The sequence below is a fragment of the Uloborus diversus genome, chromosome 4, assembly GCF_026930045.1.
Source record: "Uloborus diversus isolate 005 chromosome 4, Udiv.v.3.1, whole genome shotgun sequence".
Taxonomy (NCBI): Eukaryota; Metazoa; Arthropoda; class Arachnida; order Araneae; family Uloboridae; genus Uloborus; species Uloborus diversus.
In genome coordinates, this window is record NC_072734.1 from 103,685,110 (window position 1) to 103,703,777 (window position 18,668).

The 18,668-nt window shown below is 32.3% G+C and overlaps 1 protein-coding gene across 1 annotated transcript; it reads left to right on the plus strand.

Moving 5' to 3' along the window:
• The first annotated feature begins 2,089 nt into the window (after positions 1-2,089).
• LOC129221521 (S-adenosylmethionine synthase-like) lies at positions 2,090-18,570 on the plus strand. The gene is made up of 9 exons (XM_054856013.1): positions 2,090-2,283; positions 7,460-7,537; positions 7,674-7,796; positions 10,170-10,282; positions 12,029-12,172; positions 12,723-12,941; positions 15,012-15,194; positions 17,086-17,219; positions 18,223-18,570. The coding sequence occupies exons 1-9, from the start codon at positions 2,136-2,138 to the stop codon at positions 18,323-18,325; spliced, it is 1,245 nt and encodes a 414-aa protein (XP_054711988.1). The 5' UTR covers positions 2,090-2,135; the 3' UTR covers positions 18,326-18,570.
• The last annotated feature ends 98 nt before the right edge of the window (positions 18,571-18,668 follow it).

Consider the following 18,668-nt stretch of genomic DNA (forward strand, 5'->3'; position numbering starts at 1 on the left):
TCACTGATTAATTTTTGTTCAAAAATTAATTAGTTTATTTATATAATCCTTCGTTTACTGCTTCATTACCTTTTCAATTATTCAGTCAACCTTTTATTAACTGATTCATTTTATCAAAATTATTTTTAATAATCGAATAGAAAATTTTTCATTAGAAAAATATTTTATTTTTCACTTTGCCCCATTGCCCCATTCAAAAAAATAGTGAAATATTTCCACCTTTTTTTTTTTTTTTTTTGAAGGAGTAAATTCACTGCCAAAAATAAAAAATAATATTTCAATGCAAGTTTTATTATAAAATGCAATGTTCTTCTTTTATTTTCAAAATAAATTTCCAATTTGTTCATTTTGAAAAAGCTCTGTCGTGTTGACTGTTTTACTTTGCGTCACATACTCTTGCATGATAAAAAATTAATTATTCCAATCAAAATTTTCCATCCTAAAAGAAATTAAAGCTCGTTCAGAACTAAGCGAGTCTACTTTCTCCAATACCTGCAACGATTTTCTAACTTCAACTGAATCCCTCTACCCGTTGAACTAGGCTGCATATTATTTCAAATATACCTTTTAAAAAATTAGAATTTTCCGAAAACAAAAGAGTACGTCTCTTTTAGGCAAAATTAAAACTTTTATTTAAAACATAAAGGATACCCAGATCATTCATTCAAACTGTTCAGCATTACTTTTCGGTTCATTCCGACTTCGGAAGGACTGACTTTTTTTTTATCAGGAAAATTTTGAATTCAAACTTTTCCCCAAATATTTCTGCAAACAAACGTAGAGGAAATAAATCAGACGTATATGGTGAAAAAGGTTTTGAAAAAGGAAAGCCACGAAAACCTGTGCTATTTGAAAAGTTTCAAAATATCACAATCCAGATACTATTTTTTTTTTCTAACTTTATCAGCAATTAACGTCTTAGTTACTGTTATTTATTTTTGTTTTTGGAAACGATTAAAAAGCTTCTCTTACCAGAGAAAGTATAATACTGACAGAATTAGTAAAAAACATCCATCAGAAGATTTTTTTTTTTGCTCGAAAAACCTAATTGAAAAAATTATCAAATCTTTTGCGTTTTATTAATATTGTTATAATTACTTTTCTCTTTCACCACTGATGCTTTGTTTTATTTCTTTCAAATTACGTTTTTGTTGGTTCTCTCCAATTTCCATTTGCATGGAGAATTATTTATAAGAAGTTTTCCATAAATTATGTCACACTTTTTCTCCACTTTTGACCCTCTCCCCCTTTGGCACAAAGTGTCACACTTTATCAAACCCCTCTCTCCCCTTTTTGTCACATGTAACGCTATTTTTCAACATATTCTGGAAAAAAAAACGTTATGTCTCACTTCTTGTTACACCCCTTTGTCACAAACTATCACAATTTCACGACCCCCCTACCCCCAAGCGTGACATCATTTGAGGACAGCCTCTAGGATCATTTTCGATTTTGATTCAAAAAACTCCCGAAATCGTGAAAATCAGGAGGAATATCAGTTTACTCACATATTGCTTGCGCAAATACGTTTTCTTTGGGAGTTCTTGAAACTTTGTTTGTACACATCTTTTGATAAACATTTACAGTTCAATAAAAATAGATATGGATAGTCATTTTTAGTTACGCTTTCTTTTGTTTTGTTTTTGGAAGATTAATCGCAATTTCACCTCTCAATATAGAAAATAGAACTATCTATTTTCTTTCCATTCAGTCAATCAATCAAGTTTATTTTAGCCACGCTTTTACTTATTGTATCAACATATGGCAGCGATCGTGATTCATCACTAGTTGCACCGATATAACCTGTAACACAGTAACGAAACTGCGCAATCACGAATGTAATAAACTCTTAAGTCATCTTTGTTTGTTTGGTGTCTTCTTACTCCGATGACATGCATCCAGGGCCCAAGAATTTCACGTGAACGGGTAAGGATTTCACTTCAGCATCTGCGTAAGACGATGATGAGGCAGAATCCCCGCGTCTGGGACAGCCTCCTCAGGAGTATGTCGCAAATTCATTGACGAAAGCAACTTGTTGCTGATAAGATAAGGAGGCTGAAGTGCCGCATCACGAGCTTTGGGGGCTTCGCTCCTCCTTTTCGCTCGAAACCCGCCCGCACAAGAACGTCGTTTATATGGCCACCGTAGGATCCTTTGACCAAACAGAAGAAACCATGGTACGAAACGAGAAAGAAACCGTGAACCACGACGGATCCCGGGAGCACCACGGAACGGGGGAACCCTTCCTCTTCACGTCAGAATCCGTTGGAGAAGGACACCCTGGTAAGTCTGAAAAAACAGCTCTGCCATAGAAACTGCTATATTTTTGTGATACTCCATTTGGTTCTTTTAAATCAAACCTGAAAACCAGTATTCGGTAAGCAACGGTATGTTTCCGAGGTACTCCATTAAGTTCTATTAAATCAAATCTGAAACCCAGCGACTGTATTTTTTCGTGATACTCATTTAGGTTCATTTAGATCAAATCTAAAAACCAGCGATAGAAAATTTGCAGATACTGCCTACAGCTGCTATTTACAGATGTCTTTCTACGGCAGAACTCATCTTTATGAAACTCAATTAATTTAATTTAACTCGAGTCTGAAAAGCAGCTCCAATTGATAACGCAATACAAGTATAAGTTTTGTGAGATTCAATGAACTAAATCAAGTCTGAAATACAGTCCCTGTTTGGAGAAACCAGGTGTACTTATTTGAGAGACTCAATTAAGTTAGCTTAAAAAAACAACCTGAAAATCAATCTTAGATTGGTATACCAATTGCAATGTTTTGAGGACTTCATTCAGTTCATTTAAATAAAGTCGGAAAAACAGCTCCAATTCCGATCAGCAACTATAATGTTTTGTGAAACTGAATTAAGTCAATTTAAATAAGTCTGAATCTGAACAAACCCAATTTAGAAAAACAGCTGTACTCTTTTCATAAGACGGAATTAAGTTTATTTTACTCACCTCTGAAAACCAGCCCTAGCTCAGAGAAATAATTGTACTTCTGTTTTGTGAGACACAATCAACTACATTCACATCATATCAATCCGTTTTAGAAGAAATAAATTGTTACGGGACACAACTCATTCTAAACTTCTGTCCTTTCATCAGAAGATTGGCTTTCTAACATATTTTAATGCACTAAATAAACAAAACTTTTAGTATAAGCAGGGCCAAGTTAAAGTAATTCACCCATAAGTTGATCAAAAATCTGTTACTCCCTTTCTTAAAAGGAAAATAAAACTTAGTCTTTGAAAGTTTAACTAAAGCCCTAAAAAGAAAAAAAGAAGAATCTCGCTATAAAAATAGTATCGGTAGAACAAGCGACGAAATTTAGAGTAGAACACTTTTTTATTCATTTATATTTACCGAAAGCAAAGGGGCTGAAAAAACTTTTGCAGGAAAAGTTGAAACAAAGTTTGATTCATTGTTGTCAAAACAATATAAGTTGCATCCAATCATGTTTATAAATTTTTTTTTGATTGAAGTTATGTTTTATCAAGAAATATTTTCTTTATTTTTTGAACAGTCCATTAAACGTTTTAAATAGACTTAAACACTTGTATATTTAGTTTTAAAATGCCACTAGGAATACTTTTAAGTTCATTTTTATGAACAAAACGTAACTTGTTTTCCAGAGAGAAGCAATTTTCATCGTTGAACTAACGAGAAGTTTACTTTGATTTTATTTCCTTTTATGTTAAGATTTTTTTTTTTGATTAAAGATCATACTTTTTTTTCAAGTTGGTAAAAATAACTTAATGTTTAACTTAACGAAACTAACTTATCAGTGACAATTTTCATCTCCATTACACTTTCATTTTGGGTCTAAATTTATAGAAAAGTTTTAGCCAATTTAAAAGATTTCATAATCACTGAAGATTGCCACACTAAATCACATATTGCTTTTCCTTTGCTTTTTATCGTATCTTACTTTGGAAATTTTTTGAATATTGTTTTAATTTGTAAATAGTGAAAATATTCTTTGACACTTAAAAACAGATTTTATTCTGTTGCCAAAATTTACTTCCAGAGTATTGATATAATAATGGGTATTTGAAACTCGTTCTTTTGCGTTGCATGAGTTCACGTAACCTTCATATAGAACAGGGTCTTATCTGATATCATGCCATTATGGCTTAAAAGAAAAGAGTAAATATATTTTTTGAATATACTATAAACGACTGCTTAATAATCAAAATTACTATCACTGACACATGAATGAATCTTATCATTCCGCGATTTAAGAATGTAAAATCAAAAGGAGCCGTCCATAAACGACGTCGCTTTTTTTTTTTTTTTTGAATTTTTTATTTGACCCCTCCCTTTTGTCACAAAGTGTCACACGTCACCTCTTACTCCTTCCCATTGGCACATGTCATGCTATATTACGTTATTACGTGCAGGGTCGCCCCGAAATTAATTTTTTGAGAGAGCAAAAATTCTCAATTTGTCGAATGGAACTCAAAATTTCAACGAATGATGATAATTTTTCCGAATAGAACTCCGAATTTGGTCGAATAGTGAGAAAGAATTTGCCAGATTAGAAAATTTTTGGGAAGTTACAGTGACCTCCCAGCGGTGTTCCCCTGATTACGAGAACATATTTTTATAAAAAATGTTTTTGCTTCAACCAAAATGCTTACACACTTTTTCTTGAAGTCAGACACAATTTCGCAAACCGACTCCCTCTCAAAATTTGACAGAACAACTCCCGAAGAAAAATTGAGAAGATCACACTTCAACTCAAATTTTCCCACACTTTAAAAAAAAACGAGCAGATGTGTGCATCACATGACTTCCTTTTACTCCAATTCAATGTCATTTCCCCATTATTGGCAATTTTAATGTGATTCAATAGTTTACTCTCTAAATATCACCAACAATGGCCAATTTAAAACCAAATTAAAAAAAAATCGCCAAGTTGGTGACAAAACTTGGCGACCAAAAAACTGGCGATATATCGTCAAGTATCCGACAAATTATAACACCATTTGAGTTTACATCGAAATTAACAATGATTTCCGCCCAAAAAGGGGCAAAAGATCCCTTTAGAAACACCCGAATGCAACCAAAAGAGGAGGTGAACAACTAGACCCCACTAGGAGTCTACGTACCAAATTTCAACTTTCTAGGACATACCGTTCTTTAGTTGTGCGACATACATACATACGTACATACAGACGTCACGAGAAAGCTCGTTGTAATTGACTCGGGAAACGTCAAAATGGATATTTCGGGTGTCTATACGTTCTTAGGTACATATGTACGTGTGGTCGGATCGAAAAAAAACTCAACATTCATTTGGGGGGTGAGCAAAATGGAAATTAAGGCCGATTTTTGAGTGAAAATTTTTTCGCGAATATAATACTTCCTTTTTTTGTAAGAGGAAGTAAAAAGGTATATTTCGATCTCCCGAGTGTCAATTAAAAAACATTTTGTATTCAGTTTCCAAAATGAAAAACTGAACGCATCCGAATAATCAGCATAATATTTCCACAATATAATAAGCAAATTTTTTGCCAAAGGAACTAAAGCAATTATCGGTCATGCACCAGATGTATCCAGAAATGCATACGAAATATTCATTGATATAACTCAAGGACGTAAACAAGCTAATAAAGACATCAATTTTAAATAATTATACTTTGATTTATTGCAGAAAAGATGTTTTTCACTTCCAAAAATTAATGGGTTTTTATGCACATGACTACCGACCGAAGGAATACAATTACATGTATTATTTTAAAATGCTGGAAAATGTAGAATTTTAGGATGTGTATGCGTTTAATTATCTTGTAAATGTTTAGCTGCTAATATAAACAGAATAAGAAAACATACTCTGCTCAAAAAAGGTTCAGCAAAAGTATAACACCGAAATAAACCGTCCTCAATTTAAATGAGTGGAGTTTACATAAGTCTAAGATCACAGGTGGATTACTAGGTTTTTTGTATCCTTCTAATCCACGTATATTCCGTGGAAAATTTTTGAGAGGGGGGGTGGGGAACAAGTTTTTTTTTTAACTCTGTCATTTTGAAAGATTTAATTGTGATTTCTTAAAATGTTTCAGATGATTGCGTTTACAACATTTTAGGATATTAGTAAATAAATGTTTACAAAATTTCAAAGCCACTTTATAAAATTTACACCAGTTAGAATTATTAAGTTACTAGCGGTACCCGCACGGCTTTGCCCCAAGTAGAAAATTAAAAGGTCATTTGGTTCGCCTGTATATTTACAAATAATGGATGATGAATTTCTTGCCAATATGCTATGTTAATTTGCTCGTCCATGTTATGGTTATTCGCTCGGTATTGCTGCAGAGAAATTAATTCACAAATGGTGGCTTAAAATTGGAATATAAAAAGAACAAAATTGAATTCTCGAAAAATCGCTTCGAGGTGCTCACCCCTTTGCTACGAACTAATTTTGTGCCAAATTTCATGAAAATCGGCCGAACGATCTAGGCGCTATGGTCGTAACAGACATCCAGAGAAACAAACATCCAGCTTTATTATTAGTAAAGATAAAGAAGAATATTACGTTCATAAGTTTTCTTTTGAATGAGACCATTTAAAAAATTAAGAAATAAATGATGTGCTAAACTGTGAAAGTAAGCACCGCGTTAGAAATTCCGAACTTTGCAAAAAAAAAAAAAAAAAAAAAAAACGCAGACACATGGTTTCTTGTTGATTCATAACCCTAAAAACACGTGCCTGCGTTTTTTTTTTTTTTTGAAAATTTGTGCAATTATATAAAGGTTCTTTGTTTTTTTTTTATGACACGATCATTTCAAAACTTGAAATTTCATGCATTGTTTCAGACAATTGTGATTACAATATCCAAGGACACTAGATAATTGTTTAGAAAATTCCAATGCCACTTAAATAAATTTACATTTAGTGAGAATATTATTAAGAGAATATTGCCTCAAAACTTGAATAAAACCATTTGAACTTGATTTTTTTTTTTTTTTTTGAAATCTGACATTTTGGAAGGTTTAATTGAAATGTTTCAAACATTGTGCTTACAATACCCTCCCTAGAAAATGAAATAATTGTTTGGAAATTTCAATTTCACTTACATAAATTTACAGCAGGTGAAATTATTTAGAGAATATTGCCCCAATAACTTCTTAAAACCTATTTAAAACAGAAGAAATAAGTAAATTCCTTTGTGCTAAAAGACAACGTTAAGAATGAACAACTTTGCAAAACATTGCGGCCATATGTTCGGGATTCATAACCCCAAAATATTAGTCCGTCTTTCTTTTTTTTTCAAAACCCGTATAGCGTTTAAATTTATAATGGTATTTTAGTTACTTTTACACTTCAAATTTTTCGGTAAAAATTTTAGGTTGTGGCGAAACTTTGTTTTCAGTTATTTCTTTCTTTCTTCCTTTTTTTTTTTTTTTTGCGTTTCTTCATTTAACAATTGCATTTTAATTTCAGATAAATTATGTGATCAAATAAGTGATGCCGTCTTAGACGCTCATCTCAGGCACGATCCTTACTCCAAGGTCGCCTGTGGTAAGTTTTATTGTTGAAATTAATCTTTCTTAACATCAAATCAAAATAAATTAATAAATAAAATCTTCTCCCTCTATTCTTTTTTTAAATTGTTATCATTTGATTGAAATAAAACGATTTATCATTTGAATTTCAGAAACAGTGACGAAGAATGGTAAAATTCTTATCTGTGGTGAAATCACATCTTCTCACACGGTCGACTACAAAGAAGTAGCTCGAAAAGTTTTAAAACACGTTGGGTACGATGATGTGCAAACAGGTAATATATTTTAAGAATACTCCAATTTTAACTGAATTGTTCATATTCAATTAATGTGTTATGTTTTTTTTTTTAAGTTTAATGTATGATACATAAATATAAAGAATAGAGGAAAAAGCGTTCAAAGTCGCAATTTGTTTCTTCGTGAATTTGCATTGCTGGGCACTGTCCGTTTTCAAAAGCTAAGACTAGCACTTGGAACAGATTTCATTTCGAAAAGGGCGAAAGGCAGAGGATGGGCACTTTCCGCTCGCACTTGTCATCTCTATCTTTTTCGACACTACTTTGGAAAAACTGTTGAACACCTTATTTTGCATTTCCAATTTGCAGGGCCTGATTATAGCATAGGCCAACTAGGCCTGGGCCCCCCATCTTCCTAAGGGGCCTCAAATTTCCTAAAGAATTATGCATAATAATTAAAAATAATAATAATAACTTATTAATCGCAAAAAACTTCCGTAAAGGAGAATTTTTTTTCATTCTGCTATTAGCGAATTTACCATGTCATAACTATGAGGGGCCCTGAAGGGATTCATAAATGCACATGGTTAATGATTTACGTAATTCTGGGATAGACAAAGAGGCCCCAAAAATGAATTCCGACGGGGACCAAACTTGTAACCACCGTATCCCGTTAAAGAGTCTGCAGGGGGGGGGGGGGGGCTCCAAATTACTGTGGGCCTAGGGCCTCACTTTTAGTTAGTCGGACCCTGCCAATTTGCATCCATTTGCTTCTGGCTTTCCACCCCCCCCCCTTTTTTTTTTTATAAAATCGAAGCAGACTTGACGCATGCGCACATTTGCGGGAGGTTTCAGTTAAGGAATACAGACAGTACTAAGGATATGCTTTAAAACAGCTTGCTAAGAATAGTGAAACAAAGATAATTGTCCAAGAAAATACAGTTGAAATGTATTAAATGTTTAATAATTAGTTTTTTCTTTTAAATCCAATACACTTCGACATTTTTATTCATATAGTATTTACTTGCGAGCTCCAGTCAAATGAGCAATATTCACCACTACCATTCCTCTGAGAAGATCTTCTGTAGACCTTTTCCATTCGCTACGATGGTTTCATTTATAACTTCAGCAACATTTCTCATTTCGCCAAATCTTTATTTTTGCCTTCATTGTAAAAAAGCAGTCGAAAATTTGCCTTCATACCCCCGTTTCGCGATACCTTATTTATTAAAAAGCGAGTGTATGAATCTATGTATGCAATATGCATCTATCTATGTCACCGCTACTCCTAGCGAACGACAGAGAACTGATCATCGAATCAGGTATTGATAGATTCATATTTTTTTAGGCTTCGTGTTTGGCCAAGTTGCATACTTATACGATTTCAATTAGCGGAGATGTTCATTAAAAAAGTTTTTTTCCCCCTCTCTCGAAATCTACTGGTAGCTTGTTTTTCCTTTCGACTTTTTCGCTTCTCTCTTCATTTCTTTGGCAGATTCCCTGTTTCGAGCGGAAGTGGAAGAATTAAAAAGGCGCGTTTTTGGAATGATTTGGAATTGTCTCATCCTCTCTGTTTGAAGAAATGGCGCGAGCGGCCTTAGAATGACTCTAGCGAAAGTGGGTCAAGTTAAAGACATGCTGTGCTGAAAATTAACGTACTGCACATTATATATTGTAACGCCGCAAGCGGCAAGGAGGGGGCGAAGCTCCCACGGCGTGGCGGTGCACACCAACCGGCAGTAGGCGGCTAATAAAATTTAAACTCCGCCACAATTTTAAGAAAAGAGGCAAATTTAAAGATTTGGCGATAAATGAAAGGTACCCTAGACTTAATCGTCTGCATGCGGCGGGGTAAAGCATGTGAAAGGTCTCTTCCATTATTCACCGAAAATCGCTAAATTTAGTGACTTTTTTTTAAATTTCGGCAGACTTTAAGACCTCATATTTCGGTAACGGAGACACGCGGGCAAATAATTATGCGTCTATTTATTTATTATTTTTTGCATTATTACAATATCGTACGGTTTCCCGATGAGTATACAATTGTCGATATCAAGTTTTAAAAATAACAATTATCTAGAGAAAATAGGATATTAAGTCTGTTACCCATGTTCTCTTCAACCGAAACAAGTAGAATAAAGCTCGGCTTAACTATAGAGTTAGGTAAATATAACGTGTTTAAAAATTTTGTCACCCTATTTCCTTGAATTGTTTTGATATTCCATTCGAAAACCAGTTAAAACTCCTTTCAAATAAATAAGGAGTACTTTCTTTTAAAACTATTTTGTCATTTCAAAGGTTAGAATATTTTCCTATTATCAAATTTAAAATGGCAAGGTTATTAGTTGACTGAAAATAATTTTATTGCTCACAAAATAATCAATCATTAACAAAGAGCTTTTTTCCCTGCAGGTATTGACTACAAAACTTGTGATATTGAAGTGGCTATTGACGAACAAGTTACGGAAATAGCTACCGGTGTTCATAAAAACAAAAATGAAGAAGATATTGGAGCAGGAGACCAAGTATGCTATGTTTAATCTATTTATTTACAATCAAGAGCAGTGCAATTCCAACAACCAACCTTCTGCTTATCCCATGAGCCGTTTGTTAGGCAGATTTAAAATCTCATCCTTTTATTTCATCGTTTACAGTAATGTCATTTGTCAGAAATTTGTTTTATGAACTTTATTTCCATTATGGATCGTTAGTCATTTTAAACAAGCCACATTACACATCTCCTTTTCAATCAAGGGTCTCGCAGACAAAGCGATGATTAAAACTTTAAAATAAAAGAAAAGAAAAAAAAAAGCATGAAACCCAAATTAAGTGCAAAGAATGCTAAGTATTATTTTGCTATGAATATTTCGAAGCAACTTCGTATATATATAAAAAAAAAGAGGCTTAAACATTTGTGTGTAACATTTTTCTACATAACCATTTCTAAATATTAAAGTCAAGTTTTTGAAAACTTTTTTTCCTCCTTCTATTGATGATAGTATAGCAGTAGATAAAATATGGAAGCAACACTTAAATTTGTCAGAGAAATGAAACATATCTAATAAGCTCTCAAAAAGTTGTAAATATTCTAAAGTTATGGTAGCAATGGGCAATCCAATAGAGCGCTTGAAACTTATCTGAGTCACGTTTGATATTGACACTTATCTGAAATAATATGATGATCTGATAGTAATATGCTAGAGAAACAATGTGAAGTATCGAAAGTTTTGACAGCGACCCAACCCAACTGAGGTTTCTCAAAAATTAGCCAGCATAATTGAAATATAAGATAACATTTAAATAACTTCACATCAATCATTCAGTCAAATATTAGCTTTAGATGCACTATTACCTTATTGGAAAAAAATCCTAAAACCAGTATCCAAATGATACCGGACCCAGTATGATTTGTACTGAAAAAAAGAAAATCATACCGGAAATTTAAATTCCGGTATGAAATTTTAGTGGAAAATTTGAAACCGGTATCAATTTATACTGGAAATTTCAAAACCAGTATCAATTTAATCTGGAATTTTTTACGGTTATTTGCTAGTCCAGGGCTATGGTAATTTGTTCGTCCACGTTATGATGATTTGCTCGGTAAAATGTTCTTAAAATTGGAATAGAAAAAGAACAAAATCAAATTTTCGAAAAATCGCTTAAAGATGCTCTTCCCTATGCTACAAACTAATTTTGTGCAAATTTCATGAAAATCGGCCGAACGGTCTACTTGCTATGCGCCTACAGACTTTCAGCTTTATTGTTAGTAAAGATATTTTTAGTACAGAAACACTCCAATTAACCGAATTACTTGGAACTGGATCCCATTCGGATGCTCAAAAATTCGGATAGTTGGATTTTTTCCGGAAAAAAAAGTCTATTTTAATTAATTATTGAATGTATGTTGAAAGCTGGAGAGAAAATTATTTTTAAAGAAAAAAGAGCTTTTAAGTAATCAAATGAAAAGGAATCACTTTTACTTGAAAAGTGTACTTACAAGTGCTGTACATTAGTACAATATGTACACACTGTACTTCAAATGAAAGTCATATTGCTTGCTGAATATCTCTATCAAAGTAAAATGTTTGACTACTATTGCGGAGGAAATAGCGCGTACACAGAATCATTATTTTGCGAATTGCAATTCTGAAAGCAAACTGGATAATCAGCAATTCGGAAATTAGGAGTGGGATTTCTTTTGTATTGATATTATTAATAATAAAAATAGTATTGTCTAAATTCTAAATTTCTCAAATATATAATTCAAATAGGGTCTAATGTTTGGTTATGCTACCGATGAAACTGAAGAATTAATGCCTTTGACTGTGATGCTGGCACACAAGTTAAATGCCAAAATTGCCGAACTACGAAGGGACGGAACTTTCTGGTGGGCTGGTCCTGACACTAAAACACAGGTATGTATTTCCTTTCCTCTTTTGTTTAAACTATATAGTGTACAACTTCAAATAAATATAATTTCCTGATCCCTTTTTCAAAAAAAAAAAAAAAAATTATTAACACAAAAAAAGATTGAGTTGTTTTACTCTTAAAACTCACAATGTTTTTCAAGGTGGGTGTACTCCCTTCCCTTACACAGGCCTGTCATTTGGGCGATCAGTGAGGAGGGGTGACAATCAATAGCCTCCTCTCTGTGAGTTTAGAAACATAATCAAATTGGGCATTTTTGCTTTTGCACGCATCTTGTAGTTTTTTCCCTAGAAAATATTGAACACAACTTTTTAACTTTTTGCCTCCCCTCCCCCTTCAGAAAATTTGAAATGACAGGCTTGCAATTAAACTCTGGAGTTTTTGCATCTCTAACTAATGCATTCAAATACAGAAGAAAAATCTTGACTTTTTTTTGAACTAAAAATTTAATGCTCGCTTCATTTCAACTTAGACAAATATAACATGTCTCTTTTAAGTCTAAAGATCTTTGAAGAAACCTTTTGACTATTTTTCCAGGTGACTTGTGAGTACCTTTTCGAACACGGAGCTGCTGTTCCTCAGAGAGTGCACACAGTCGTCATATCCACAATGCACTCGGATGATGTCAGTCTGGATGTGCTACGAAAAGAAATCATGAACAGGGTGGTATTTGAAGTCATTCCAAAACACTACTTGGACAACGAAACTATTTATTACATCAATCCCTGTGGCACCTTTATCATTGGTGGGCCCCATGTAAGTAGTCTCCTTCAAATTAATTTCCTTTTTTTTTTTGAAAGGCAAAAAGATTAACACTCCATTTCCTAGTTACTTGAGAGGAGTATAATATACTACCATGCTAAGCACATAAGTCATACCTGCACTTTCTATGAAAATTGAGTTATGGTCACCAAGTGTTTTTTTCCCACATATTTCACCAAATACAATGTTTTAGGGTCATTTGACAATCGGAAATATTTTGTAAAAAAATCTGAAAAAGTTGCATCTGAATCAAATACATAGAGGCGCAAAACTTTAAACGACAATAACTCATTGCGAACTCATCTGCAGACATGGCTTTTGCCATGTCTTGTCTTTTTGCTTGGCAGCAAAGTGGTTATGGACAACTTATTCTAAAGGATTGCAAAATTATACTATAGTAACTATGAAATATTAATTACTACATTATTCTTTATCATCTGCGTTCTTAATCATAAATTCTACATTTGAGGCAGTGAGAAGCAAAGAGATGTAAGTGGACATTTTAAAAGTTTTGAGTAAGATGTGTTGGAAGTTCAGATCCTAGATAGGTTTCACGCTAAATCACGCTGAATAGCAGCACTTAGCAGGGCTACTAGTTCTACTTCTTGTCCCATAGCAGACAAGAGGTTCTCCTATTATTTTCACAGGTTCTCTGCAAATTCTTAATTTTATCAGTTTGATCCCTTTGTTTCTCAAGTCTTAGTTCCCTTTGTTCTGCCTTCTTTGATGAACGATTAGTTTGTTATATTCCTAAGTAGTTTTAAAAAATAATTTTATATTTTTCGTGTTTGGAACATAGCTAAAAAGCTTCTACTTACATAGAATAATTGTTTTGTATGAAAGGTTCTAAAAGATCAATTCACAAGTAACTAGCTCCCTGCGCCTTCTGTGCTTTTAAATGGATGTCTCAATTGCCAAATTGATTAATTCCACTTTTTAAAAAATCCTCATTTCTGCTTTAATAGTGCTTTATCAATGCTGAGTATGTGAATTTACATTAAGGATTTGATTCAGTACATTTCTGACCATGTGATGGCAGAAAATGTAACACAAAGACCTATTTACTCCAATGGATAACACAATCTTCTTCATAACTACTCTACTTTTTGTTTTATGGAGTTAGTCGATTTGGCAAGTGAGGCATCCAAATAACATTTCAATGAATCATAAGTGGTTCCAAACACTTAGACTGATTTAACTTGGACTAGTATTGTCGAAGAGGATCCAATTGCAAAAATCATAAATTAACCACTCATTTGGCAACACAAAATTTAACTTAATTGAATCAAGTTCATAAAACATACAATATTCTATGCGAAGTTTGACACATATTTCTCAAAATTAACACAGACTTGTCAGCCTCACAAAGGAGAAAAACAGGAGAAACAAAATATAAAAGTATGCACAGTTGAATGTCTACTTTTGTCACAGTTGAGTATCAGGGGATAAAAGCAAGTACAAAATTAATAATTTTCATGCTGTTAGACAAACATTGAAGAAAAAGTAATCCACAAGATATACCATCTATATTTTTAAGCTAAAAAATTTTTTTAAAGACAATTTAAAGATTTTTTTTTTTTTTTTTGCTTTTACAAACATCTGATTCCTTTGTTGATCATTAGGTTTTCTAAATCTTCCGTACTAAGGTGAGCACATAACCAAAAAGACTCTTGACTATACTCTTGACAGTCAAAGTTAAATGACTTTTTAAACTTAAAAAACAGGAGAAATTACTGTGGGAGCAGATAGCCAGAGAATGAACTCAAAGCAGCGCACACTTGCTGGTGAGATAAATTCACTTTATATACCAGTTTGTTGGCACTCAAAATGAGTCTTCAATGAGATGACATCTGCCTCCAGCTCGTTTATTCACTATTCCCGACTGAGGACTACAAATAAGAATGAAACCGCAGTCTCACGATGCGATAGCTCGCAGTCTGGTATATTGCATGTATGTCTGTAAAGGTTTCTATTTTTTTTAAAAATGTGTTAGATCTCCAATGCTCTTCTTCTCACTCTTTTATACTAGATAAAAAATCCTAACCTTTCATTGCATTTGTACAGGCGGATGCTGGTCTTACAGGACGAAAAATTATCGTTGATACCTATGGAGGATGGGGAGCTCATGGAGGAGGAGCTTTCTCTGGTAAAGATCCAACCAAAGTAGACAGGTCAGCAGCATATGCAGCGAGATGGGTGGCAAAGTCCCTGGTAGCCGCAGGACTCTGCAGACGATGTCTTGTACAGGTATTTTATCTCATTTTTTCCACATTAGGCAAAATCATAATCTCTATACACAAATGGCTACTTCTGTGGGGATGTCCGGGGTAAACTTTAAAACTACTGGACATATTTTAACCATTTTTTCACCATAGATAGCTACATTATCAGGGAGCAACTTAGGCTAAAATTCATTCCTAAAAAACGTAGTTTAAAAAAAGTTACGATCGAAAACAGTAATTTTTACATACTTTCACCATTGAATAATTAAATATGAAACCCATTGTTACAAAAATTCATTGCCAAGAACAGTAATATTAAAAGTAATCATAATGAAAATTTTGAATCAAGGCTTCTCCGGAGCAAATATGAGTTTAAACATTTGGAAACTACTTTTTGCACACTTAGGGAAACATAGTAGAGCTTTTTTTTCTTTTTGTGTGTGTGTACTATTTAATTAAATAAAGCGCATGGTTTTTTTTTAGTGATCTTTGTTTTTGTTAGTTCATATTTTGGAAATTCTTCAAATTTTTATATGCTTAAATTCGTGCTTTCATTTCTAAATTAATACCCGTTCGTTCTTCATACTTATTGCTATTTGACTTTTATGGGTAAGGAAGAAGCTTGATTTTTAATCACGTCAATCAATGTGTTTTGGGTTCTTTCAGTTAAAACAGAAAACGAAAGAAAGTAGCGATTGTTTCTCACAATTATTACTGATCCTGGCAATGTCCGGTATTTTTGCTAGTATACATACAATTGCTCAAAAACAAAAAATGCTGTTTTTTTTTTTTTTTTTTCAATTTCCTTGAATGTGAAGATTCAAAATCACAGAATTCAGCTAATTAGAGGAAAATACTTTTATTTTAACGGATTTTCAACTTTAGGGAAACAAAGATGTTTTAAAAGGATATCAGTTCATCACCAGATTACTCATTAGGAACTGCTTCTCCTTGGTTTATATTTATTACTGCATGTTTGAATGATTTACTGTTTTTTTAATGAGACACAAAGTAAATCTATATTTTCAACCTAAAAGTTTGCTGAAAATAAAAGAGAAATTTCGTTTTTTTAACAATATAACAAAACCTAAAACAATCGTTGGAATGGGAAAATTCCAATTCTTGTGCAGGGTACAGAAAGGTTGAACACTGAAAACAATGTATGCATTCTTTTGCTAGAATTCTATTATATGAGCTTTTTATGTTATTTCCTAAGCAATAGACAATATAAATCATGCTGAGAAAAATATTAAATAATTTTTTAACAAGCGTGGTTTTTTTTTGTTAAATGCCTGTATTAAAAAAAAAAACCCCTAAAAGCAGAATTTTGAGAATCTGAAGATTGAAATTCGTGGAAAAATCACATGTTTGCATACTTCAAACTTTCTTTAAATGCGTCAGCAAATTAAATAATTTTTAATTAACAGTTAAGGGCCATGACCGGCATTTAAAAATGAAAATCTGATGTGGATGCTGCACAACTTCATTGTGTGATTATTAAATAAAAAATGTTTTCTAAGACCTCAGAAGAACGGGTGTGTGTATTTATGCGAGTTACAAGCAATACATCTTAAATGAATAGCTTTTTACACATTTTTTCCACACACATAAATAATGTATGGTAAACATAGAGAATTTGGTACTTTTCTGTAGTTCTTCACTTGGCGAGAACTTTCAATTTTGTTCACTGCTGCCACGTTTGGGCAAAACTGCATAGAAACTACTTGTTTGGCAATATCACATAATATTCAACCTTTTTAGTGAACTTTTAAACAAAACAAACCTTTAAACAAGACTAAAAAAATTTTCTTTTTCCTCAAAGATTATTGATATACATTTTATATATGAGTATACGTTTGTAAATAAAAGTAAGATGGGGGAAAAACAGTATTAAAATAAAAAATTCTGTTTTTTAGCTTTCATATGCAATTGGAATAGCAGAGCCTCTATCCATCGCCATTTTCTCTTACGGAACATCCGATAAAAGCAGTAGTGAGCTTCTCAATATTGTCAAGAACAATTTTGATCTACGGCCGGGCAAAATAATAAAGTAAGTTACTTTTGAATCGATGTTTTTTATCATAAAAGTAGGAACAAAATGTAGCAGGCTTGTTGAACCAACTGTTCCCGAAGATTATGATTGCTAGTCAACAATAAATTAGAGTTACTCTTTATGAAGTTGTGAGTAGAAATACCACCAGTACAACAATTACAATAATGTACTATTAAGCAATTAAATTTGTTTTTGTACGATTTTCTTGTTATGTGCTGAGTTTTTTGCACTGATGAAGAGACTCCATTGTAGTCTTGAAATAGCTATATGCTGTATTTTCTTGAAATTTTGTGCTAAATTTACATTAGTTTTTCCCTTTATTCATTCTAAGCAATTAATTTCAGCATTAAATAAAATAAAAATAAAGGAAATGTTTCAAAAATAGAATCGAATATCTTATTAATTTCATGTAGCTGTCTTGCCTTTTACTTTAGAAAAAAACATTCCTGAATTAGTGTAGTTTAAATTGCTCAATACATAAAATATATTTAATTTTTTTGCTCATCAGTAATTCTTAATATTAGTGTACATCTTATGTGGACAAAAAGCAGTGCATAATTTTTATTTAGGTATAAGAGCAATTATTGTTATTTTCTGTGTAGTTAAAATTGATACATCTTCAAGAAATGAAATTATATGCAATCAAAGAATTATATACTTAAAATTCACTATTATTGCTATTTGTTACTAAGAACAAAACAGCTTGGAGAATTTTGATTGTACAATTCTGAATGTTATTTTAATAATTCAGTATTTCAACATCCTATTTCAAGCCATATTTTAATATTCATTTTTTTAATGTGAAACGTTCAAAAAGTTTAAAATAAACTTCTAAATGAAACAAAGAACAACAACAACAAAAGTTTTGAAAAAAAATAAAATACAATATTGGGAATCTTTTATTTTTCAGCTTAACATTTTTCAAAGTTTTTATAGTGAAATACTATTGCTTTTTCCATATTGTTTACTTAATTCTTATGTTTGCTTGTTTCTCTTACAGGGATTTGAAACTGATGACACCATTTTATCAAAACACATCATGTTATGGGCATTTTGGAAGAAACGAATTTCCATGGGAAACTCCAAAGACCTTAATACACTGACATTTAGTAATCATTTTTAAGTAATATTTTACACAAAAGAAAATTCTTCATAAAAAATATTTCATATTTTTAACTGACATTGAAGCAAATATAATTTAATAATATTGGCAACAATTGATTCAGATACATTCTTCTTTTGTGTGAAATTGTTTTTATTTTTTTACACATTGTTAAACATTGCACTTTGTCTACGTTTAAGCAGACAGTGTAAAGTTTTAAAGTATCAGTTTTGTATGTATGTGATGTCCAAATAAAATGGTATTTTTAAATAATTCAGAACTTCTTTATTTGAGTTTCTACCAATAAATATACATGTCTCATTGAAATTAAAATAACAAAAATA